The sequence below is a fragment of the Centroberyx gerrardi genome, chromosome 5, assembly GCF_048128805.1.
Source record: "Centroberyx gerrardi isolate f3 chromosome 5, fCenGer3.hap1.cur.20231027, whole genome shotgun sequence".
Classification (NCBI taxonomy): domain Eukaryota; kingdom Metazoa; phylum Chordata; class Actinopteri; order Beryciformes; family Berycidae; genus Centroberyx; species Centroberyx gerrardi.
Window position 1 is genome coordinate 26158651 of NC_136001.1, and position 26131 is coordinate 26184781.

General features: G+C 41.4%; 2 protein-coding genes across 2 annotated transcripts; both read right to left on the bottom strand.

The window, feature by feature from the left end:
* Window positions 1–2339: 2339 nt before the first annotated feature.
* LOC139915740 (monocarboxylate transporter 2-like) lies at window positions 2340–15642 on the bottom strand. The gene is made up of 5 exons (XM_071904438.2): window positions 15545–15642; window positions 14437–14657; window positions 10709–10852; window positions 6684–7496; window positions 2340–2875 (listed from the first exon to the last, which is right to left on the bottom strand). The coding sequence occupies exons 2-5, from the start codon at window positions 14651–14653 to the stop codon at window positions 2529–2531; spliced, it is 1521 nt and encodes a 506-aa protein (XP_071760539.1). The 5' UTR covers window positions 14654–14657; window positions 15545–15642; the 3' UTR covers window positions 2340–2528.
* Window positions 15643–16165: 523 nt separating this feature from the next.
* Window positions 16166–24958, bottom strand: kbtbd8 (kelch repeat and BTB (POZ) domain containing 8). Its single transcript, XM_071904439.2, has 5 exons — window positions 24943–24958; window positions 23177–23384; window positions 20648–20954; window positions 19622–20441; window positions 16166–19414 (listed from the first exon to the last, which is right to left on the bottom strand). Exons 1-5 carry the CDS (start codon window positions 24956–24958, stop codon window positions 18951–18953), a joined length of 1815 nt encoding a protein of 604 aa, XP_071760540.1. The 3' UTR covers window positions 16166–18950.
* Between the last annotated feature and the right edge of the window lie 1173 nt (window positions 24959–26131).

Here is a 26131-nt window from a genome sequence, read left to right on the forward strand (position 1 = left end):
CCGATCCAAAGGTCAGGAGAAGGGCTGATAATCAACATCCAGCCAGCGGTCTCTCCTCGCCACTCGCTTCCTGTATGTAGGCAGATGCTGATGAACACAAAATAGCACTTTGTTTGGTGGCAAGAGGCTGGCAAGATGCTTTGATGAAGATTGATACCCAGTTACAATCATACACTCCAACGTTGGCTGCTCTTAACGGGAACTGACAGTTAACTGAGAACTGTCAATTAGCGTTACTAAATGGTGATATATTCTAACTGAAGTCCTCCTCATTAAGAGACGAGGGAGAAAGAATATGCACCGTATCACAGCATCTCCTGTTGTCTTTCAACTCACTTTTTTCACTAGTACTGATGTCGATGTGTGTTTCGTGCTACATTGCAATTAAATTAAAATTTCGGAGCACGGTGGCATAGTGAGTCCTCAAACCAGATGATTCAGGTTCAAGCCCCCAGGTCCGCAAGCATCTATCCTGCTGAAGTGTCCATGAGCAAAACACAGAATGCTCCGGAGATGAAAGAGCCTCACATTAACCTCAGAGAGAAAAAAGGTTTACACGTCTTGTGTTCCCCAACTGCATGAATGCTCTCCTAACCATTGCAGCACTGCAGTAACAATGAAAATATCACACGAGAGAATTAAGTAGTAAACTTACCAAAGGCATGGTATTGGTAATTCACATTTTTCTTGTTCCGCTGCACCTCCCGACTAGTCTTGTCACCCAACCACCTCCAAGACCCTCTAGAGACCTAGAAGTCTCTCTACCATGGAGCGTGGAGGACAACAGTCATGAGGCTCAGCAAGAACACATGGGGCAGGGTGGGGTGGTGTGGGGGGGCGGAGGGTGGGGGATGGGGACGGAGGGTGGGCAGGCGAGGAGGGTCAGCGGGCCGAAGGGGGAACAGGAGGTGAGAGGAAATATAATAATGATAAACAGATTCCTGGCCACAGCGGCCATCGCCTCGTCTCTGGGGTATCTCTCCACCTTGTCATGTCCGGAGACCTTGCGTAGCACAGCGTGGATGTGTGTGTGTGTGTGTGTGTGTGTGTATGCGTGTGCATTTCTAATTTATTGGCCCACTGATTTGCTGAGTGTGTGTGAGGCTGCATGCAGCTCAGAGCACTAGCCTGGAACATCCGGGCCTTGCTTCATTAGGTACTCACGCCCTTAAGCTGCTGACATTTCCAAACTTGTTCCCCAGTCTTCTAATTGGCGTGAAAAATTGGACACAGCCACCAACACTGAAAGGCTGCATGGTAAGTCTTGATTTGACACCATTTCTCTTGTCTCCGAGTGTCATTTACCTCGCTCCTCGAATGTGGAATACGAAGACATGCTTTCGTCTTGGCTGACTCTACAGTAAGCGAGCGAGGAGATGAAATCAGACTGTGTTCATTCTCCTGATTTGACAAAATCATCACCCGCAACAAACAATTCCAAAGTACTGTCATGATATCCAATAAATCACAGATAAACGCATGTGAATTTTGTCAAGGTTTACAATTCAATGTCAATCAATAGTGCATGATATAGCCTACTCTTTTTGAGCAATGTATTGAGACTTTAAAGGTTGACATAGCTATCAAGCATTGCTTTTGTCATTTGGCCACTTCAATAACAAAGAATAACAAAAGAAATTTTAAAGAACGGTTCTTTTTTATTGTTGATTTTTTTTTGTGCATTGTCAGCATGCAGGTCTTCTGATCCTTTGGAATACAGTATTAAAAAAACTGCTTCATTCTGTGACTCTCTGTCTCTCCCTCTCACACACAAACACACACACACACACACACACACACACACACACACACACACACAAAACACTGTACTCAAATCGATCAATAGTGCATGCAAATATATTCTCCCCCAAACAGTAACCGTCACTGCTACATGTCAAAATAAAATGATTGTTATATTACAGTAGAATAAATATCACAATTTTGTGTTTCTGCATGAAAGTTAAAATCCAATAAATACTGAAAAGAAATTCCAAAATGGCAGTAGTAGTATCTGCTGAGGACTACAGAACGCTCAGTAGTCAGTGTGTTCATTACACTTCAGTTCTCAGTAAGTTCATTACAGAGTTCAGTTCTCTGCATATTCATTAGAGACTTGAATAATCCAAATTATAGAGAAGAAACAGTAACTAAAGAGTGGGTAAAGGTTCTGTTTATGTCTGTAATACTTTCTTTGAATTGGTAAAATATTTTGACGTGTGAAACTCATTGTCAATAATCAAAGTGTAAACATTGATGAGTACAAAATGTGTCATAGTTGTCCCCTGAGGTCATAGACATCACAAGACTTTTTGACATTTGAATAGCAAATAACAGTATTAGGGATCATGTGAGAGGTAGGAGAAGATAAACTGCAAACATTCACTCTCAAATGTTTTGCAGCATTGTCTGTGGATGGCTGCACTGGGTTAATACAGCAAACAGTTAACGCAGCAAAAACAAGACAGCCAAGATCATTCAAGGTAGAACAGTGCAGGCAAAAAACACACAAAAATTGCTAAACAGAAAAATCAGGATTTGCTTGCTGTTACTGCGTTCTCTGGCCTTGGGTCATCCTCGCTTGTTTTCATTTGCTCTCCCTGGGCTGTAGTCCCATCTCCGGCCTCAGGCTCAGTCTGTTCCGCCGCAGCCTCAGGGGGCTGCTGCCTCGCCTCCAGCTGCACCTCTACGGCCTTCTCCGGGTCCTGGTTGTCTTTGGTTGTGCAGTTCTGGTCTGTGTCCTTTGCAGCCCTCTCCTTCTCCAGCATGTGGTTGTTGTAGATGTTCATGACAAAGAGAAAGACGCCGCCGGCCACAATCACTGTGCCACACATGATGAAAAGGTATCTGTAGTGGCCAAAGACGTCCACCAAAGCCCCTGTGTGGAGACGGGAGGGGGGATGGTTAGGCGATACAACACCGGTGAATAAAGGTATCTACTCTCTATACCAAGAAATTAAGATATTAAATGACATTTCCAAACTTGATAGGGTCAATTTTACACCTCAGTTCTGCCTGTGTAGACAAAACACACTTGGAACGGTTGCATATGAAGACAGGCTAACTGCAATATGCCACACTGCATAATATCTTCATCCAAACACTATACAAGTTTCAAGGTGAAGAGCAGGACACACAGGACACAGCTACATATTTTGTGTCTACACTCAAGGTAAGGTGAGATGTGTTAGGAAATGGGCAAAGGTTACGACACACCTTTCAAACTCCGATTTGGGTTGTGGGTATGAGAGAGAGAGTATGGGCCAATTCAAGAAGAGCCATGTAGGAAATGACAGAGAGCCATTACACCCTGCCTGGCTCTCCCTGCATCTCTGGGAAGGCAATTTGGACGGCTGCTACCAGAACGAATCAGGAGAGAGGCCCATTCTCAGAGCCATAAATATCTAGCCCAAGTCTGCAGAAAAGTGACAAATGTGGTTTAGATCAGATTTAAGCCTCTAGCTTTTCTGAGTCTTAACCCCACCCCACCCCAACCCCTTGCTTCCAGACATGGATCGATTGGCAAGTCTCGCTATCTCTCAGCACAGTCTCACACGGCATGTATGAAGGTCTGTCCGTCTGTCTATTTTGCTGTATTACAATCTCTCCTCATACCCTTTTAGTTCTTATTGATTCATGTGAATCGTGTACTAATATCTGAATCATTATGAGCAGCAATATGTGCCCTTTATGGTCCTTTAAGTCGCCTAAATTAGCGAACACACTTATGAATTCAGGTGTGAAGGGAGACCCAATTTGTTCTCTTTTTCTCAGTAAGTCTTATTACATTTGCTAACAAAAAAGGAGAACTGTAAAAATGATTTAGCCAATCGTGTATCATCAACACACTTTGGCTGGTTTGTGGATCGATGTACTTGATTTGATTACCCTGTCAAGTTTTTGGACAGGGTAATCAAACTTTTCAAATCTTTAATTAATTTTCCAACCTTCAAGAAATCTTTGACTCAATTATTTTGAGATGGCCATTATTGAATCAATCAAAGTGTATTAGATATGCTATAATATCAAAACATTTCAGACAAGCTGCTAAACTGAAGGGCAGTTTCTTAGGCTAAGTAATTACCAATTAAGTAAAAAGCAATTAAAGCTGGATTTTAATGAACTAGTCTTCATGATGATGATGATGATGATGGTTTGTCTGTGTTTGTGTACATGTACTAGACTAGGAAGGGTCCCTCTGCATTTGGATCAGTCTCAAACACCTCAACACAGGCTGTATCATCTGATTGATAGTATTCGTCTGGTGGGCGTACGCCAATGACCATCACCCTCATTAAGACAGCCCTTGATTGGCTGAGCGGTAATTAAGTCCATCTGGCGAAGTCACCTCTTTTTTAATGTATTCACAACTTAATTATGGCCCAGGTACAGGACTTTAATGACTGGAGTTTGAACTGAGCATCATTAAACACCCAAAGCAAAAGGCTAATTACACCCAATTACCTCACTTCCTCCTAATTGGATTGACCCGGAGGTTTGGGAGGGCAGTAACGAGCAGACTAGTAAGGGGAGACGTAACGATTGTGCCCTCTGGAGGAGAATGTTCTGCGTGCAGGGAGGCGCTTATTTACCCCATTAAATGAGCGCCTCAGAACAGGATTGCACCAGACAAACCGGGGGGCCTATAAATTTTCACCTCATTAAAACCCAGGGTGGAGGCAAAGTAGAAGTTTGCCAATGGGTTGGTATGCACCGTTGATTAAGTCATGTGCACCTACTTCTTCTGTGTATTTGTGTAGCACACAGTGAAACGAACCTCTCTACCTGAACTTTAAAGTTGACATTTATATCTATTTAACTGATGACAACCGGTAGCTCAAGCACTGTTTTCCCCAAAGGCTCTATTTCAGAGATTGTTAATGTTGTTAGATCTTCTTGTGCTTCTCCAAGTTTTGGACTAAATCGAGAGAAGAATGACATTGTGTTGTTTTAGAGTGGGTCTTTCAACAGTGTAGCGAGCCTGAAAATGGCAAGGAAACATGTAGGGAAAACAATACTCCTCTGATTACACAGTTCTTTAGACCATGAAGGTAGCTGGCCAGTACTTCAATCTAAAGCAGCATCAGATAAAGAATGCTGTGGCTAGAAGTCATCAGGTTAAAAATCCTTTTCCTTCTACTTAATAATTTATTAATTAAGCTTCTTGGGTGGGTGCTAGATGATAAAAAGGGAGCCAAGTCCTTGACCCATTTCACAAATAAATTGTATATAAATTCTCTACTGGAAACACCTATTAAAGGGGGATATCACTTAATCTATCCTTCAATAATTCTCTCTGTTTTCTGATGTGTGGCCAGGGAAATATGGAGAAGAAAGGTGGACTGCTCAATGGAAGCTTTAGATTTAAAACAATTTCGGCTCTGCGGACAATACCAATGTTATGTACAACCTCTGTGAAAGCAAATTCAAATAGTAAGTTTGACGTATCACTTGAGAGCCAAACATGCCGGTGTTCAAAGTGCCAGTCAGCATTAGACTATAATCCAAGAATGAGCAAATCGTTCCATGTCCATAAATGAAACAAAATTAAAAACATCACTGTGATGTGGTGTGTTTCTTTTCATGTCATTTTAAAATGTGATTAAATATGAAATGAATTGCAATTAATTAAAGAAATTTTATCCAAGCTCAAATTGTGTTGTTGTGATTTTTCCTTAACCTTGACAGTTTGTAATGCCGCAACCTACAAGTACAAAGTTTCTTGCTTATAACTCTTTCTTCAACTTTCTAGTAAGTCTTACATTTGCAAACCAATGTCAGGAATTGGGATTCTGTGGCACTGTTGCAGTATACTGTATATGTAACCAAGACTAGGGGGTCTTGCAAAGACCTTCATTACCCTTACAGCTTCTTAGCTTCAAAAAATGTTCCATAATTTGTGTGGAGGCCAAATCCTCCAGTGGACGTGCTACGAAAGCCTGAGCAAAGAGCACAGCCGTCTTATTTACAGCAGTAAATAACCATGACCAATTACTACTTTTCTCTGGGCCGGTCGTGCATCCCGGTCCGCCCCTACTCACCGACGATAATCCAATTCTGTGGGAATGTCTTACAATAATGACACCCTGGGAAGCAGTTGAGCTCTACTGCCACATAGTGCACAGGCCGTGACCAAGACAGAGGGAGAGAGAGAGATCAAGAGACAACAGAGACAAAGAGAAAGAGAGAGAGAGAGAGAGAGAGAGAGAGAGAGAGCAACTTCTCTTCCTAATTCCATTTGCTGTTTGGTTTGTGAAACAACTGGTTCTTTATCTCTGCTGTAACAGTGGAGGCCTTCTCAAGTGTGTGTGTGTGTGTGTCCAACTGTATTCACTTAAGCTTGGCCCTACACTTGTGGAAAGGTAGCCTAAGGTGAGCTGAGAGTAAATACTTGTGCATGTTTGTGTGAGAGAGAGAGAGAGAGCGAGAGAGCGAGAGAGAGAGACAGAGAGAGAGAGAGAAACAGAGAGAAAGAGAGAGATCTGCACACCTAACGTGTGACAGTGTGTGCAAGGGTCTGCTGGCGTGGGCTTATCCGACTTGACAAATCATTGGTAGATAAATCTGGAAAAGCATTTGTTATCAGTTGAGTGGTCTACTGATAGCTGTCAAGCCTACACAGTGAGACTGAGTATAATATCTGTAAAACGATATTGTGTGGTGTGTGCAGTGTACACAGTTCTCACCTGCAGTGGGTGGTCCCAGCAGCATGGGACAGCACTCTATGATGGTGACCAGTCCGACAGCACTGGAGAAGCGCTGGGGTCCCATCAGCTCCATCAGACATTCAAATATCAAGGCGAACACCATGCCAAAACCAATACCGAATAATGCCACGTAGATAGCCAGGAAGACATACCCACTGCCCAGAGGGCACAGTAAGTGTGTCACACCGGTGAAAATCATGGCACAGCTGAGGAAGTACTGGATCCTGGGCCTAATCCACTTGGTGCTGGCCACCAGGCCAGTGCCAGGCCGGGCAAACATGTCCACAAAGCCCATGATGGAGAGCAGATAGGCGGCGGAGTACTCCTCTATACCCTGACTGACAGCATAGGCTGCCAGAAACGTAATGGGGGCATAGGCACCGAAGAAGAACAACAGATTCCCTATGAGGTAAATAATGAAGCCTCTGTCTTTGAGGAGGGAGAAGTCCAATAACTTGTAAACATTCTTCATACAGCTTTCTTTTAGCTTGGTGTTGTAGTTATCTGCCTGCTCCACCACCTTCTGTGGTGCACCCATGGATGGGTTAGCAGAGAGAACAGCAGGCCTCATCAGGGACCCAGCAACACAGCAATTGAACAACATACCCCCAAGGATGAGGAGACTTCCCCTCCAACCAAAATTGGTAAGAAGGTACTGGCTGAGAGGGGCCAGGAAACACAGGAAGACTGGACTCCCCGCCATGGCAATTCCATTGGCTAAGGGACGCTTGGCCAGGAAGTACTTGCTAATGATGGTGAGAGAGGCGTTGAGGTTGAAGGAGAGCCCACAACCTGTGGGTAAACAGATTATAAGAGAATACAGTCACGTTCCACAGCCTCACATGGCAACACCTTCCTGAACTACCCAGTGGTACTTGCTCAATTAAATTAAGACTGATGCTACTTGGTGCACATTAAGGTTCCATCTCATTTCACATTTGCCAACTAAAATGTCATTACAGAATGCTGGGATAATTTCAGAAATGATTTCTCCATTTAAGTGGGAATAAATTAGAGAGTCTGAGTAATTTGTTCACTTACTTGTCCTCTACCCAAAAATCTAATTTAATAACATTTCATTCAGAAAATGAGCACCTTATTTTCCAAATCAGTGTTCACCTAAGATAAAGAGCTACAGGTAGCTGCTGTATTCCCTCCATCCAATGTCTATTTAATGTTCTCTGGCTCACTATCCCCTACTGAATTTTCTGAGACATGTTTAGGGAAGTTTGAGTCAAAAAAGCTCAGGATTTTTTGGAATACATCTATTTAAGATGAACCCCAAAAAGTAAAGATTTCCCTGTTACATATTTCTAGGAGAGGGAGAGTATATTTCAGCAACAATTGTCTTCATCCTCATTGAAGATAATTGTTACTGAAATATACTCTGGCTAAAAATACCAAAGCAAAAGATTATTCACAGGAAAAAGATGTTGAATCCCACGATTAGGAACACTTATTGGCTGATAATTTACATATTATAAGAGCCATAGCATCAAACATCAACATCAAAACTTCTATTCACATTGACACTGATAACAATTATTCATCATTGCAACAATCAGTGAAGTATCATCACATTCATATTATTGGTAGTTCACTCCTTAGAAAGTGCAGTCAACCCAATTTTACAAACATTTACAAACCTTTTAGTTATCAATGATCCTTTCTGAGGGATGTACTACCAAGAACATGAATGCAATCGGTTCCTTACTGATTGTTGTAACTGCCTGTGTTTTGGCAGTTACAAGGAAATTATTAACAGTGGAAATTCTGTCAGCAACCTTGATTTTAACCAAACATTTATATAACAATTACATAGAATTATGACTCCAAAGGTTGTGTGTTGGTCAGGAAAAGTCAAGCAATGAAAATGCACATCTCATGGTGTGTTTATGAGAGACATTCTTGATCAGAATGTATGGAGGAATATTCAGGACAAAATAAATAAATAGCGAAATGTTATCATAAATATATATGTATTGTTAAATATATAATTCAATATATAAATAAACAGGCAATTGCATATATAATATGTATTTATCTATTCATGCATTAATTCATTTTTTCTTTCAGTGTCACAAGATGTGGTGAGTGCAATGAAATAAATATTCTGTCAACAACCGGTTCTAACCGGCTCTGACTTTTGATTGGTGGTTGAAGTTGAACTGGTTGTTCATGTCTACTTCATAATGATGGCACCCAGGGGAAATGTTCACTTCAAGATTTTGCATGATTTCACATATAGCCAAGTAGGAGATATGTTTACATTAGCAGACAAAATGGAAGCAAGTTGAAGGCTTCTCTGAAGTACCTGCAATTGCACCGGCTCTCTGATGATGACACTGATGCGGTACTTGCAAAGCTAGATGAACTTCTGTAGTGAATGAAGCTGCAAGATAGGAGCTGCAACAGTAACACTACCTGCCCTGACGCCCCTGGACATCCTGGACATTGTCGCTGAATCAATTGAGCATTACGTGCTCTGTGGCTTGAACATTTGTGAAATAGCATCTTGTATCAAGCTAGCTACTTCCCTAAATAACTCAGGGCAACTACTGGAAGTCATCAATATACAGTTAGCCATTAGCTCATCCCTCCTACAGCATGATGGTTACATCTGTCCATGCACTGTCAATGGCAATCTAGTTCACAAAATCGATGGATTGAGACTGCAACCAGTGAGTGTTTCTGTAAAATTTAATCAATCATCCAGCCATCTAACTTTGATAGATGAAGTTGACAGATATATTTACACACCACACCTTGCAACACTGAAAGAAGTAAATGATTAGATAAATAATTAAATAATAAACATTTAATTCACTATTAATAAATCAAATTATTTATTTGACAATTAATTTATTTATTTATGCTGACATTTCACAATTTTACTCTGGTTTCTTGTTTTGATAATTAAATAAACAATATATATATATATATATATATATATATATATATATATATATATATATATATATATATATATATATATAAATATACTCAGATTCCCAGGCCTATCAAAAGAAGGAACCTGAGTAAAACTGATTGAAAATGAGTCTTGCAATATTTACGCTTGTTACTGGCTCCTAAATAAGGTGCAGAGGGAGAGCAAAGGCAGACAATCAATTCAATTTGAGTTCTGGGAGCAGTATTTACAAGGCTAAGTCCTTAGTTATTGATTGAAAGCCAAACACAGTCAGTGTTTAGGATGTCTTTCAATTGGATGGTTGTCTGCATGTGTGTGTGAGTGTGTGTGTGCGTATATGTGTCCATGGTACTAGGTGAAACTGCCCGATGCCTATGTGTCAGTGTGCCAGGGCACAGGGGAGCAGAGCAGGGCACACAGCCCCCCAGGCGGCACACATGGCCTAGCTACTCGCTGGGCCTATTAATCCTTCACAGTAGGGTAATGAGCCTCACAGGGTGGCAGGGAGCCCCCATGTGAGGAGCTTGATGGGAGCCTACGGGAGAGTACAGAGGGCCACGGAAGACCATGCTCTCTGGGATCAGGGATAGCTCTGTCTTAATTACTGTCCTGGTCCTGGTCCCCTTGGTGCTCTAACTGCACCCCAGGAGCCGGGGAAGAAGCCCTGGGCCCAGACTGACAGCGCAGTAGCCCAGGCAGGGGGAACCAGACCTGGCAACCTTTAGAGCCTGAAAGGATGTGGACCACCAACCCCACGGGGGCTTAATCAGGGCTGGATGGTGATGTGAGCAGGAGAGTAAACAAGTCTTGGATCCATATCAGGAGATTGGCTCCTTCATTGACTTCATTGCAAATACGTGGTTACTCTGTAGTAGAGATCGCAGTGGTCTGTGTTTTGGGCTGTGATTTCTCGGAAAACACGGTGTTTACAGAGCGGAGCCTTACTTTGGATCCCCCAAGGTATGCATGTGAGCAGTAACAATGTTCTTCTAGAAAAATAACAACCGAGCTAAAGCATTTCAGGAAGCAGGATATATCACAAGATAAGAATCAAATATAAAAAATGTGTAGGTACCTCCGATGACACCAATGCAAATGTAGAGGTGAATGATGGAACTTCCAAAAGACGCAATTACCATAGCGCCCCCGCACAGCAGTCCACCAACTATGGCCACCGGCCGGCTTCCAAAACGATTGACCAGCAAACTGCTCACAGGCCCTGCAAAGAGGAGAGAATAATCAGAATAATAAAATGTCACATCTCAACCTTACCTTACCTGCTCCTCGTGATCACGTGGTTTTGGAGAAGTGTACACAACAAGGCCAGTACTCACTCTAGGCCTCGACCAAGGGCAAAAGGACGTCACAGCGGGTGTTGAACACTTCCCCACTCTTACCTCCTTTGCAAAGCAAGTCAGTGACTCATTATACTCTCCCCTGATAATGTAAAACACTACACTCAGTGATCAATCAGCAATTAAACAGCCCTTTATATGCTGTCATTCTCTTCCCTTCATTCATAACCCCGCCTTCGAGAGTGACATTGCAGCAACACAGTCCTTCTGCAGTGCACCATAATGCAAACTTCTTTCTTCTCCTTGCTATTAAGTCCAATCATTTAAATTAGAAAATCATTCTGCTTTAATTCATAGAGGAAAAACAGGGAGAGCATCAATAAAACTAATATGTAGGCTGCCATGATTACTGAAGTCTTAACAAGCTGCAGCTGTTCAAGGCAGTGGTGGGAAGGACCTTTGCGTGGACAGTGATAATTGAAAAACAGCCTAGTATATACTAAGAGGATTACATATTTGGCAAACACCTGCTATTTTCAAGAGCATGTTTACCACGGCTGATGATTAATTTCTCAGTACATTTTAGGAAAAAAGAACTAATAGCATGTGGGCAAGACCGTTGTCTAAAATTGATTATGTGTGACCGAAGGCATGTGAATCCCTTCATGTTTTATGACAGATGTGGACTCTCGTAGATTGTGCCTCTTTTGCGAGTAGGAAGCAAGCCAATGTTACTGACATTTACAGTGGAAAAACTCATTGGTGCATTGGTTTTGTGGGTGGAATGACAATGCCTTTATATAAGACATGCTGTTTCATCTAAATACACAGGTGCTTCTGAAAGCAGAATCACAGTAAACTGCTAAGAATTATCTTCTTTCTTTCTTTCTACTTCTTTTTCTTTTTACTCATGCTGAACTGTAAAGTATGTCACCTAAGAAGTGCCCTGAACCACTGTATCTACATGAAACATGCACATAAAAGATATCCACCCTAGTGTTTATACAGTTAAAGAGGTGCCTGCGGGGGTCAGAAATAGATCATCTCCCTCCCTGTGACTGTGTCACAATAGGGCGGCATCCCACACACTAGCGCCATTTCCACTTCCATTATAACTTTATCACTCAGACTCCTTGAGTCAGAGGTTCTCTGAAAAGGCTGTCATGTCTCTCCCATGGGGACCCGGTGCCAGACCCCAATGTGCTGAACCTTCCTCTGATATATTCCCCCTGTCTCTCTCCTCCACTGGGTGACATTGCTGAAGCCTTGCCAAGGACAATATGATAAAGCCCTGTGCCTGAGCCACGGTGGAGGGGAATATTTCACCAGTTAGGCCTCTCTGAGTTGATTGCAGGTGAGTCAGGCACCCTGTTGTCCTGTAACCTTGCAGGCAGCCACTGATGAATTCACTTAAGGCCTCCACTGGATCTCGGTGTTGTCATATTTTTGTGTCATCTAATGAGTCTTCCAAGGTCTCTCAAAAACACCATTAACTAAAATCAGGCTCAGGTGAAATGAGACCAAACACCCATCAAGGAAAGTCAGTTCTGATTTCTCTGACTATTGCTTTTGCCTGTTGTGACGGGGAATGCTTCTTGTAGCAATTTATCACACCACGTCCCAATCAAGGTGTGTGGCACCTGAATATACAAATGTTAACGTAAGGGCAGACAGGGTGAATTTTCACTGGGTGAAATTTAAAAACTCACAGGCTGGATTTAGAAAAAAATAAATTAACAATTTGAACCTGAAATGTGGATTAGGTCAAGTCAACCATTTTTTGTTGTTGTTTTTTTTACAGATTCACCAGTCACATTCAAATAAACTCCTGAATAATAATAATGGCCTTTAAATGAAATCATTAATATCCATATAGACCTAGAAAAAAAAGACACAGAAGTACGTAATAGCTCATAATGACCCAGAGTATGTGTGTGGATAGCTAAATTCAAGGCGGGTGAGGAAGCACATGCAAACAGCATTCCTTTCATTAGGCAGCCTAACACTACTTTCAATGGATGTAGCCACTCCTCTTTGACTCATGTTAACTCAATTTATTTATTATGTGGGTTTTCAGTCTGAATGAGGCTGCAAAACAACTGTCTTTTTCTTTGCACAGAATACAGACACGACAAGATGCTTAAAGGATAATTCCGGTTTATAAATTATTTGTATTCACAATTTAAAATCAACCATAAACAAACTGCAGCAGACATTGCTCACTTTCGCCACTTCTTTAGTTGCCTGATCCTAACAAAATGGTGCTCTCTTACCTCACATTGAGTGACGCTCGCTCACCCAGTGTTCATACCACAGTGTGTGTTTGTAACTGCAGTGGCTAATTTATGCGTGACAAAAAAATTTTGTTGCTGGCAAATATTTTAGTTACAACTAGATTGAGCTAGCAAAGCGGTTTTGCCTGACACATACGGAATGTATTAAGTTTGGGCAATGCTAATGAAACATTTTGGCTAACAGGCTACTATGATACTGAAAGACAGCCACAATAAATTCAATCAATCAATCAATCAGCTAACCTACCACAGCGTGGCAATATAGTAGGATAACCACATCATTCACCAGTGTATTGTCAAGAAGATGAATGATGTGGTTCTCCTGATTATTCCAGGACTGTAGTAACGTCAACTACAGCAACAGATGATGCTGCACAGCTAGCTAGGCGCTGTGGGACCGGACAGCATCTGGACTTGTCTGTGTGTTTGTTTTCGTACGAACTAGCAGAGCAATTCAAAGGGAGTCCTCTTTCTGTTCTGGTTGAGTTTCTATCTTTGTACCATAAATCAATCCTGCACATTTTGCACCACATCGTACCTGGAGACAAACAGAAACACTAGAGAGTACCATAGAATTAACCAATTTACACTGTGATAGTCTCATTTTTCTACGGCCATTACACTATGCTATCAAAAATAATTTGAGAATGATATATTGAGTTACACGTATGGACTTTAAGTAGGATTGATTATTAATATTAGTGTGAATATGACTGATAATTTTGATTTGTATTAACTTGGACTGCTGAGATCAGTGGATTCCCTGCTATATTTACCACTTGTTTTGACATATCCTACTTGCTATTACCACTAGGAGGTTGACATGAACATTTTTTCATAATCGGCAGTTCCTATTTCAGGTAAATCCAATATAATGCGGCATCAGAGTACTTGAACATTCTACTTGCAAACTAGCTCACACTAGTTAAAATAACACATCTAATACCACAACATACTCAAGTTTCAGGCAATGGATAATTGGAAAATCAGATGCAGTGCCAGTGTTACTGTGTTGAAAAGGACATGTTTTGGGTACTTTTGGGTTCAACTGAGTTGAATAAACTATGTAATTACAAATGAAGAACAGGCAATCCATAAACGTGGTAGGTAAGTTAACAAACATTACCCATTATCAGCTGAACAACTTGTGCATTGAATAGGCCTACATTGTGTATGGGCCAATGTGACAAACACGTCATGCTGTATCAACTCACCGCCTGCATACATGGCCGCTAGCATGATGGACGTGACCCATGCTATATCACTGTAGCTGATGAGGAACTCCTCCTGGATCTCATTGAAGAAAACAGTGAGGGCTTTGGGCATCGCGTAGGAGAAGCCAATGGAAATGAAGGCCCCTACCACCACCATCCAGCCCCAACCCCCATCCAGGGGCGTGAGGCACGACTCAACTTCTGGTCCAGGGGGCATGTTCCTGTTCAGAGAGTGGAGAGGGCATCTGAGATTATATTATCAAACCATGAAGATCTATTGTATTCTGGGAAAACTGAGAAGAGAATGGAGCAGGTGCATAATAAATATGGCAGTCTCCTGTTGGACTGAAGCCATTCATTCCTCCCAGCCCATCACACAATACAATTTGCACTCAGCATGTTCAAAATGGCAAGAGCATAGTGCTTGGAAGGTTTTGCACTGTCAGACAGGAAAAATCACCAAGCCAGGAAGTTAGCAGGTTAATGCATCTGATCCAATGAGGTTTTGAATGTACAACATTGTGTAATGAAGATGTAATTAAAAGGTTTGTCACCAGTGAAGTGAGGTATGTGGTAGCCTACACTGTGTGACTATTTTGGGTGGTGCTATTTTCAGTAAACATGTTTAGCATAAATACATTGTAACAGCGAAGGGTCAAGTAGCATAAGACAGGAAAGCAGTCAGGCTTGAGGCAGAGCTACACACATACCGGTAGGCTATTAGCATAAGAAAAGCGTCAGGCTGCAAACTCTCTAGCTTTGGAGGAGCGTCACATGAGCACCGAAAATGTTACAAGTAACCACCCACTGCTACCGAAACTGGCTTAACTAACGCAGGTAAAGAAGTTAGAGCGGAAACTTTCTCAGGACAAAAGACATCGCAACACCATAAAAAATCCTTCACTGAAAGCTGACTGTTGATAAACTGAAAAGGTTGTTCATAAGTTTACTCCTCTATCCCACAGTCTTAATGGCCCCGGACGGGAGAAAATATTTCACACGTGGACAAGTCAATATCTGTGACACAATGCGGCGTTGCGCTTTACCTTTGAGTACAGTAGACACGGATAGGCTACACACTAACAGCTTAAATCCAGTTACACTTTACCTTTCAGACACCACCTCTGCGACCAGTTTCCTCCAAGTTTGACACAAAAGGTTTTGCCTGCTGCGGATGTATTTGCCGTGTGGTCACGTGGCACATCGACGGCCTGGGGGGGTTTCAATGATTTCCACCTAGTTTCCACTTATAGTCACAGGACCAGTGGGTTGCAAATGTTTAGTCTCCAAGATGTTCATCCCATAGGTCACGCTGCGCTCAGCAGTGCTACCATTGTTTGACACAGTTATAAGATCCTAGCGTTATATGAGTTTGGCCTATAGCTTGCTCGGGTTCATCCTATGCATGAACAAAGAACGACCGTCAAGTCTATCAAATTATGTGAGAAAAACAAGAGTAGGTTGACAGCGCAAGTCGGGCCACTGATGTCTGGCCTCCTCTTGGCTTTCGCACCCTAGTATAATAGTATAATAGTATAATGGGTGTTCTGTACTGCCCTCTGCATTGCAGTGATATACTAAGTGGCACTTTGTACAATTTTAAGGGGTCCTGACTGGGAAGTGCGTGTAAACAAACATTTTGATATTCAATTCAGTGCAATTCAACTTTATTGTAACACTAACAGTGCAAACAACGCGATATCACTTATACAACCATAACTGTGTAGGTCTTGACGCCACTTCTCGCGCAACTTTGTAAAAGAAATTAGAAGAACATATGTCACTTTTAATAAGTTTTATTTTCAAATTATGTGCAATGTGAATTTCACAGTTGAGCTCAACCACCACTATAACCCCAAACCCCAAAACAGACAAACCAGCAAAGTAATAGTGAACAAAAATGCAGGAAGAACTCAATGGTATAGCACCCATAAGCAATGCATATCGGTGACCAGAAATGAGCTCGGTATTGCAGCCCAAGGCCATTAACTCATGTACACAAAAAGCACACTGACTGATTCTTAGCTTGTTGTATTAAATGACTGGTGTTTGAAACTTGATGTAACAAATGTACTTAACTGTAATGCTTAGTTTCAATGAGATGTTACAATAAAGCAATACTACTACAGAGGAAAGAAAGAATCAAAATGAAACACTCATGTGCAGGTAATCATTTTTTTCTCAACAGAGGAGGATTACTCTACCATAACTAAATAAGTAATTAGATAAAGAAAAAAAAAACGGCCATTGAAAACAACAAAAAGAAATCACATCTATTTTTCAAGTTATAAAAGAAACAAAAATACGTTTAAAAAACTGTGCAAGTACAGCAAACCTATAGTACAGTATATTACACGTATAACAAAAACATTTAAATACAGTACGGTGTATCAATAGAAATCCTGAGAGTTGTCCGTTCCTGGTTCCCAGATGGCCATTTGTAGGCATATGGGTGAACCTCCCACCCTTCTTCTGTTTGAGGGCATCGTCCTAGCCAGGTCAATTGAAAGTCAGCTTAAAGTCAGTCATCTGTAGATCTTCTCTTGGAGAAGTTTATTATATCCACAACTCTTTACTGAATGCGACTCTTCTCATATTACTCTCCATATAAAAAAAATGTTGAGGACAGAATTATGATTGCTATATGGTTGTTGAAACCTGTTTTTTTTTTCTTTTAAATGGAGGGGCGCTCTTTCTTGGGATAAAATACAAGGGCATTATGTAGTGCAAAGATGACACAGGAACCTGCATGAGGAAACTGACGGCATTGAAAATGTCACAGTTCGACAGGGAACGTCACTCAATGGTGGTATTACTTCTATACAAGATTGTCAAAAAAAAAAAAAAGCAGCACCGACAGTTTATGTCCTCCATGTGACGGTGTGTAAAGATGGATTCATGGCTGTTAGATGAATTAGCACACAAGCTGGGCCACCCTCATTTGTTTATAGTTTGTTTTTTTTCCAGGAGGGTGCTTCGTAAAGTTTGCAGTTAAGGACAATTGAAGTGGAGAGTGATTCAGTGCAATGCTCAGTAAGACTTTTGAGATATTCTTCTTCATCAGGACAAACACAGTACTTGATTCTGATGCCCAATTTCTAGCCACAGGCACAATGACATCCTAAGTGATCTGCACTAAATTACGCATCACTTCTCAAGCCTACACCCATATGACAGCCACACAACCATTATTTAGGACCTACGTGATTAACTAGCAGAGACGAGCACCCAAAACAAAACAATTAATGCACTTTCACTAAGGTAATATAACCTAATATAGCCTTATCACAGTTCCATGAGTTATTGCTACCAGAAACTTCTTTTCAATGTCCACATCAACTAAAGCAAGAGCTCAAATGCTTTTTGGCATTTAAGAGGAAGGCTCTTTCAACCCTTTTTTTCAAAGGAAGATTATGATCAGGTGTCAAAAAACAGGCAGCCTCAACAGAGCCCAATGCTGAACCAAGCTTTTCAAAGGTTTGCTAAATCAATGCAAAGGCCTGAAACATGTCCCTTTACTCCTAATCAGATGTCCCTGCAGTTGCTACTGCGGTAAACCTGTTAGTTGGTCTGAACTTCCCACTTAACTTTGCCACACATTTGACTCCGTCCTCATTTCTCCAATGTGGAGAGTGAATATTCTAACTTTTCACTGAAGTTGTCTTGGCATGTGACACAAAATGGATGCCAACTCAGGAGATGGAGGCTATGAGCCCCCATGCAACTGGATCTCAAACAAAGCTCAAACTTAAAAAAAAAAAAAAAAAAAAAAAAAATACATAGCTCGAAAGCCACACATAGTGTATTGTTTGACACACTGACACTTTTGTGAGGGAAGAGAGGGTGTCATAAAAAAAAATCATACATGCTTCAAGCTTCAAAAATACTAAGGTAATCTAAATCACGAGCACACTTCAAATTAAAAGTTGTCCACAAAAACTGCGGAGAGACTTGAGCATAGTATTCAACAAAAAAGAAAACAAAAACACACAACCTTCCTCAATCAGAGCTAGCAACCTACTAATGAGCTACAGTGCTCATCTTACCCGTATGAATATATAGTATATATAGTTATTTATATATATAAATTTTCACTTTATGCTGACACGTAGCATCCATATATCCGGAGGGCACTTTCATCTTACCAAAACCCTCATTCGCATGCTTATCACTTGTAAAAATCCTTACCTATATATGTATCTAAAATAAAAATGGAACAACATGGCTCAACAACAAGCAAAAAATATGATAATTGCACTTATGATTCATTGTACGGTTCTGTTAAACAAGCATCAGTGTGGGTAGTTGGTGCTGTCTGGAAAAAAAAAATACTGCAATCTTTAAAAGCACCCCCAATTTGATCATGTTAAACCGAAGTTTGAACGACTTAAGACTTAACCGATAATGGTCCTTGTGGTGCAAACCCAAGGTAGCACCAGGCACAAGGCAGGCAGGACCACACAACTCCCTCTGCCTCCAAGATTGGATTCACAAAATGTTTCTAACTAGCTACCTCAAAGCACTTTCTGTAGACATTGAGGGTAAAGTTTGGCCACCACACATTCAAAATGGCGGCCCAAATCCCAGAGGCGGTCAGGTGTCTCATAGACTTTGGTCCATACGTCTGCCTCATCATCGTACTGGTAAAGGGAGTTCTTGCGGCTGGTGCGGAACACATGCTCCTCCACCATGACCTGTGTGGCTCGTACAAACAGGTGTAGCTTGCCCTGCAGTAGCATGGCTTTGATATAGGGGCTTGTGGCTTGGTCAAAGGGCAGGTCTCTCTTGCGGCTCCAGGTGTTCTGCTCAATGTCATAGACCTCCACAGTGAAGGTGCGCTGGTGGTTCCTGCAGATGCCGGCAATGTAGTAGATGCAGTTCTTATATAAGGCAGCCAGACCCTGGCTCCGAGGGACACTCATCGGGGCCAGGTGACCCCAGTAGTCCTTACGGGGGTCAAAGCAGAAGAAATATTCACCTGTGGAAAACAAGAGGATGTAATATGGAGTTACAATCAACTGTCTAATCATATACTTTCTAACAGATATATTTGTCATATTAACATCCAACCATATATTTTCAGTTAGTGATTATTTTCAAGTAATGAAGAAATGATTACATTATCACAATCATCTTCAGTCCATTTTAGAGATTGCATAGTAGCACTTTCCTAGCCTAAACTCACCTTGGAGGACATAGATGCGGTCTCTGTACTCCACAGCACTGTGAAACTCCATGGCCACTGGCATGGGACTGACTGCTGTCCAGCAGTTGTCCCTGGCATCATAGCACTCTACTGACTTTAATGCGTTTCGCCCATCACCCTCATATACACGGCCCCCCAGTGCATAAAGCTTCCCACAGCAGTGTATCAGCCTGCAACCAATCCTGGCCCTCAGCAGAGGTGCCCGTGGAAGCCACCGGTTGCCTGCATGCTCGTATTGCCAGAAGTCACTCTCTGCCCGATGGTCTATGGACACTTCACTGTTGCTAGGCCGGTAGCCTCCAGCGATGTAGATGTCGTTCTCTGAGGATACCAGGATACCCACCTCTCGGAGGTCGTTGGGCGGTTTACACAGCTTGAACACCCTGCCGGTGGCTGTGTCCAGGCAAGGCACCGTCTGCTTCTTCCCTGAGTGTTTGTGAGCGGCATCAAAGCAGATGACCATCTCAGAGGCAGTCATACCCAGGCGCTGGGGGCAACCATTGGTGCCGTTGAGGCGGGCTTTGGTCTCAGCGGGGTCCTTGGACAGGGAGAGGGCACAAGCGAAGGAGGCAGGTATCCTATTGAGGAAGGCCTCGTCCAGTAAGGGCAGACGGATGCACTGGGAAAAAACCTCAGCTAGGTGGGCCTCACGGCTTAGCCGATCATGCTCCAACCAGCGGACAATGCTCTCGTAGACGTGCTCTTCCTTCTCCACGTTCAGGTCATCATTGTTCAAAATGCTGACTAGCTGCTCCTTGGTCATCTGGAGGAACTCCTGCTCCCGTGACACACACAAGAACTACCACAAAAACACAAGAAAAGTTTCAGTTTTTAGCAACAAAAGACATTGGTCACAAACAATACTCAGCAACACATTGTTATAAGAGCAGAATAAAACAATGTCTTCCAAAAAGGTGGATATATGTAGTAGAGAGCAATCATAATATCACAAGACAATGCAATAAGCTGTTTAGAACCCAATGCTATGCTTATAGTTCAACCAACCTTTTTGCGGATGTAGTCTTGTGAGCGTTCCCTCAACTCCTGATGACCATAGGCATCAGCAAACATATAGACCCCGATGCAGTTCTGGGGGTCGAGCCGGCTGATCATGAACTGGGCACACTGGTCTTGCAGGGCAGGAATCTGGAAGATGCTGGCTGCAGTGAACAGGGCCTGGACATTGGACTCAGAAAGTGTGACCCTGGACGTGTAGGCATAGTCTAGGACGAGGTGCATGGATTCGGATTCCACCCCAACAATTCTGACCTCACGCTGGCTGCTCTCTGTAAGGCCACTGGTGAACATGGACCTGGTGGTAGGAGTGGGGAGACACACATACAATAAGAACATGGTATCAGTTTTTATGCAACAATTACATTCTGATCTAAATGTGCTTACATTGGACAACTGTTTGTAAACAATTATTTGCATATTATTTATTCATTCAGCCCGGAGCCGAGTTGCTGATTGTTAGTAGAACCAAGTAAAGCTTTGATATTTCCGGGTACTGAATAATGGAAGTGATGCCTTGAATGCTATATCAATAGGAAATGGCATTTTTATGATACGTTGTATGAATGAAAGCATTTTAACCAATTTATATTTTATGGGCTAGCATTTATGTTTTGTATTGACTATCAACATATTTGCATATACGTATATTGTTTTTACATATTTATAATTGTATTATTTCCACATTTTCATAATGCTCAACTCTCACAGTGTCTTATGTCTCAGTAGGTTCAGCTACTACTTCTGCTGTCAATGCTGGAAAACATACGTTATTTGCAACTTTTTCATTCATACATTTCTGCTTAATATGTCTGCGTTGGATGCATTATGTTTATATAATACCCTTTTGCTATCATTTAAGTTTAATGAAATCTAATATAATTAGCACCATTGTCTGAAGCAGGTTAGTAGCAAAAATGAATACATTAGCAGATCGCTGACAATCTCAGGAGTACTTGTCAACTACATTTCTCAGATGATCTATGTCTTAAGTATTGAAAGCTGTGTATGTATACATACAGTATATACACTAAAATTAATTACTATAGTGATGAGAAACTGAAAAATGCAAATATGTTCAGTGCCAACTTTCAATACTTCAAAGACATAACCAGATCCTCTGAGAAATCCACTTAGCGATGGCTGGTTAAGTAAATAAGTATAATAAAAACTCAAAAATACAACACAAGATTAAAAAGTGGGCAAAATTAAAAATATTACTTAAAAGCAAGTCTCTAAAAGGGAGTTTTAAGAAAGGATTAATCCTATAGCTGACCTAAGTATTCGCCATTGGAAGAGCATCCCAAATCAATTTGTGGGGAGGGGAAGTCGACTATAGAAACCTCCACCAGCAACTCTGCATCAACACCGACTTGCCATACGCCGCTACCCCTCCGACAACAGAAGTGCAACGCCAAAGAGGCATGGAGGAAACATCTTGCAAAGGTAAGTTCCTTGGCGACTGTGATTTTGTAGTATTTTTGCACATAGGTAACCAGGCTATGTAGCCTTTTCTCACACTAAACAAAGTGACTTTAAAAACAAAATCACTTATTAATTTTAATTATAACTTTCAAGTTAGAACTGTCTAAACGAGTATGGCCTTTAAGTGATAACTTCTGCCCAAACATACACAAATCAGTCTAAAAGCACACATCAAATTTTTTAACCATAGGTTCTCTGAAGGGACAGTCAACAAGACTAAGCAACTGATAGCAACAGCTGGACGAACAAAGCGTCCATCGGTAGCCCTGGTGACGGCTGCTTCCTGTGGATGCTGTTACCAGTTAATTTATGCCCTACCCCTTAGTAAGGACGGGCCTTTACAGCTGTGAGTGTGACTTCAACTGGAGTGACACTTGGTGAAGTGGTAGTGGGCAGGGAACCATTTGGGAACAGGCCTTAGTCTTGAGCCTAGACCATGTTAACAGTCAGAAGGGCCCTGCCTGAGGATCTCAGGCCGTGCTCCACTTCATAGGGATAAAATGTCCACAATATAGCTGGATGCCCAAGCTAGCCATGCTTTAAACATGATCAGTAAAGTCTTAAAATCAATTCCAACTGGAGTGATTCTAAAATTGGCTATATACTGTCTCTGTGTTTGCCACCAGTTAAAATCCTAGCTGCTGTATTCTGAACAAGCTGGAGACGTGAAAGTGACTTTTGAATAGACACAGTTGCAGTAGTCTGTTTGAGATTAAACAAAAACATGGTTGACCTTCTCTACATCTGTGGAGCATAAAATGTATTCTATTTGATATGTTTCTAAATTGTAAGTAGCAGGGCGTATCCAACCTCTTTACTTGTTCTTCAAAAGTCAAGTCATTTTCAAAAATGTCTGAAGTTAGGAAGGCCAAATGATTACAGTATTGATGTGATTCAGTCAGTACCTAAAAAACATCTAATTTTCATACTCAATTTAGCCAATACTAGCCAGTATAAAGAAGGGGCTATCATATCCCCTTCAAGTAAAATAGGCATTCTCTCACAAACACATCTGCAACATCAAGCGTTTCCTACCTAAAATATGGGCTGATTGCAGCAAGGACATTTCGGTGACAGGAGAAAGTCTTGCCATGGTCCACTTCTACAACAATGTCTGTGAGCTGTGCTTCATCATACAAGGCTTTGAGCTGCTGAAGGATGTTACAGGCATGAACAGCATCTACCCCGTTGTAGTTGGTGCTTGGAGGTGTCCCATTTTGTACTTGTAACAGCTTCCCTACCTCTGAAACAAATATGCAGAGAGGAAAGAGAAAGAAAAGATCAGCATAGCACCTTCAGAGATGGCCTAGACATCACACTAAATATCAATACAGGAATGAAGAGAGGACATGAGAACATGACTCAATTTAAGAATTCCTATTTGTTATTCATATGGCGTAGGAGTCCAAACAATATTTGTAAACATGCACAGCACAACTCCATCCCAAAACCAGAATCCAGAGAATTAACATGCATGCTTGGGATCCAATCAGGTAACAAATCTGGAGCCAATTTAATTGTAAGTGAATATTTCAAAGGTTACTGGGACAGCACGCAGGAGCATTTTCTAAAGATAAATGTATATCTCTGGTCTAGGACTAGCTAATACAAAAATTAAGCTTATTTGAGTGTAAAAATTCAAAGTATATATGGGCTCACAATATGCATGACCCATTCATGTTCTGTGTAATAGCTCCAAGCCTTTTAACTGACAATATCACAAATTTGAGTTTTCTTTTTCTGGTTTCTAACTAAGTTGTTCGTGTTCACATCGATTGGTTGGACTGCCATACACCACAGGAGTAACATATGGGCCTATAAACTCGTAAATTGAGTGGTGTCCCCTAGTCATAGCGGAGAAGACACGTTTCATATCACATGTGCTATCACAAGTTATACAAATACGATACCAGCTTTACTCCACCTGTAATGTCACTATATAGCATGATATTCACAACTGCTAAGGGTATGATTGACATTTTCTCCAGTAGATATCTCGTGCTGTGGAGTGCTAACTAGTTGACAGAACAAAGACTCGCGGTGAGTGAATAAAAAAACTTGGCTAACGTCTCGCCAGGTGGTAGCTAGCTAGCTAACAATCATTGAAAAGTGCCCGAAGTAGCAGACTGGGTAGCTAATTAGATGGCAAGTAAACTTAAAGCATACTAGGTAGCTATTCGTAAGTTACATACAGATTCGTCAGAATGCTTGTTTGCCACAAAAAACAGCCCCGGACAGCCGAAACAGATCTGGATAGTGTTAGCGTTTACGTTAGCTAGTTGACTTGCAGGTTTAGCTGTTAGCTGAAAGCTAACCACCAAGCTAATATTAGCAAGCTCTCTTTGACATAACATTACAGCACAATGAGAATATATGAAAGGACGATGAAAAGCTTAGTTTTTATGGCTCAAGTTTCATAGAGAAACTTAACAGCATTTAGCTCAATGTCTACGTTACCCAATTATTGTTGATAACAATAACCGTAACTATAACTTATCAAACATTTGTCTCTTGTCATAAACAAGTGTTTACACAATCAGCTGTGGGTGCTAGCTTGCTAACCTGCCGAAAGTTAGCCAGACAGCTAACGTTAGCTGCATAGCCAGGCTAACGAAAAACCAACACTTTTGAGGAGTCGTATAGAGCTTGACCCCTTTTAGCAATAACACAACTCGTCACGACTCTTTCCTTTGGTCAGGCTGTAAGACTAGTTTTCGTGTACATAAAACTACACAAATGATAACTTTAAAATTCATTATTTAAGTTTGATTAGTACACAAAAACAATGAAGATTTGCTAACCTCCACTGGCAGCCATTCTCCCCAGTCTGTCTCGGGGCAGACCGAGAAACGTCAGTGTACAGAGCCCCGGAAACAAGCAGCAGCCAATCACCAGAGGAGCGAGTATCTCGTAGCCAATCAGATTTCCTTCCTCTGAAATAGGATAAAGTTGATATGTAGGCAAATTAGTCGCCTAATTAAAGTAACGTTATTACAGGCGAGACTCAACATAATCAGCTAAGGAGTCATACCAGCCCGAATCAAACAGAATAGGCAAAAGAAGACAAACAACACCCTGAGCGCAGCAATGCACACTGCAGCCCATTCTCATCAGACCAGTGTACAGTAAGCTTTGCTCATGGGCACAAGGGCACTCGCAAGACTTCTAATTTTCCCACATACTTATTTAACTATTTAAATGTACTATTTTACAACATTTTAACCCAAGGTGTTCATTAGCTATCGGGTATCATAATTATGTGGGAGCATTGGAAACAGCGTGCAGCATTTTCCTCTTTCATTGTTTCTTGTAAGCTACTATAATAGGCCTATTCCAGCACCTGCTAAAAAACATTCATTGGGATGTGTGTATGTGTCTCTGCTTGTTCACAATGGCAGTTGCAAAAGTTTGGTTTAGCTACAGCTGGGTACTAAAATGTAGTCCACCATCAAAAAAAAACCAATCCAGGTTATCCAGAGGAGCTGATAGACCTCACACCTCCTCTCCCAGCAGACGTGTCCATTTCCCTTTGCTTTGTCCCTGTACCCAGTGATGTAGTGGTACATAAAAATGGGGATACACTATGAACTCCAGTCAGAGATGACCATAAGGTGAACAACCAACAATGTTAAAAAAGACAAGCAAAAAACAAACAGTTATCTGTTGTTTTAAGGTGCATTTGTTTTATAAAGTGAATATCCAAAGTCTACACAAACTTTCAAATGTATTAGTCATTATTGCCTTGAAGCCTAAGAAGATCGAACCACAGAACTTGACTGGATTTAATTTATTTTGTCAAAATTGCAGCCTGCAGCATAATTCTCTGTGCTCACTGGTTTGCATATGTCTTCTGTATAGTTTCATCAAAAGTTACCTGAAACATTATGTGCCATTCTGTGTTCTCTTTAATATATATATATATATATGTGTGTGTGTGTGTGTGTGTGTATGTTGAGTGTATATATACATATATACTGTATATATATATAT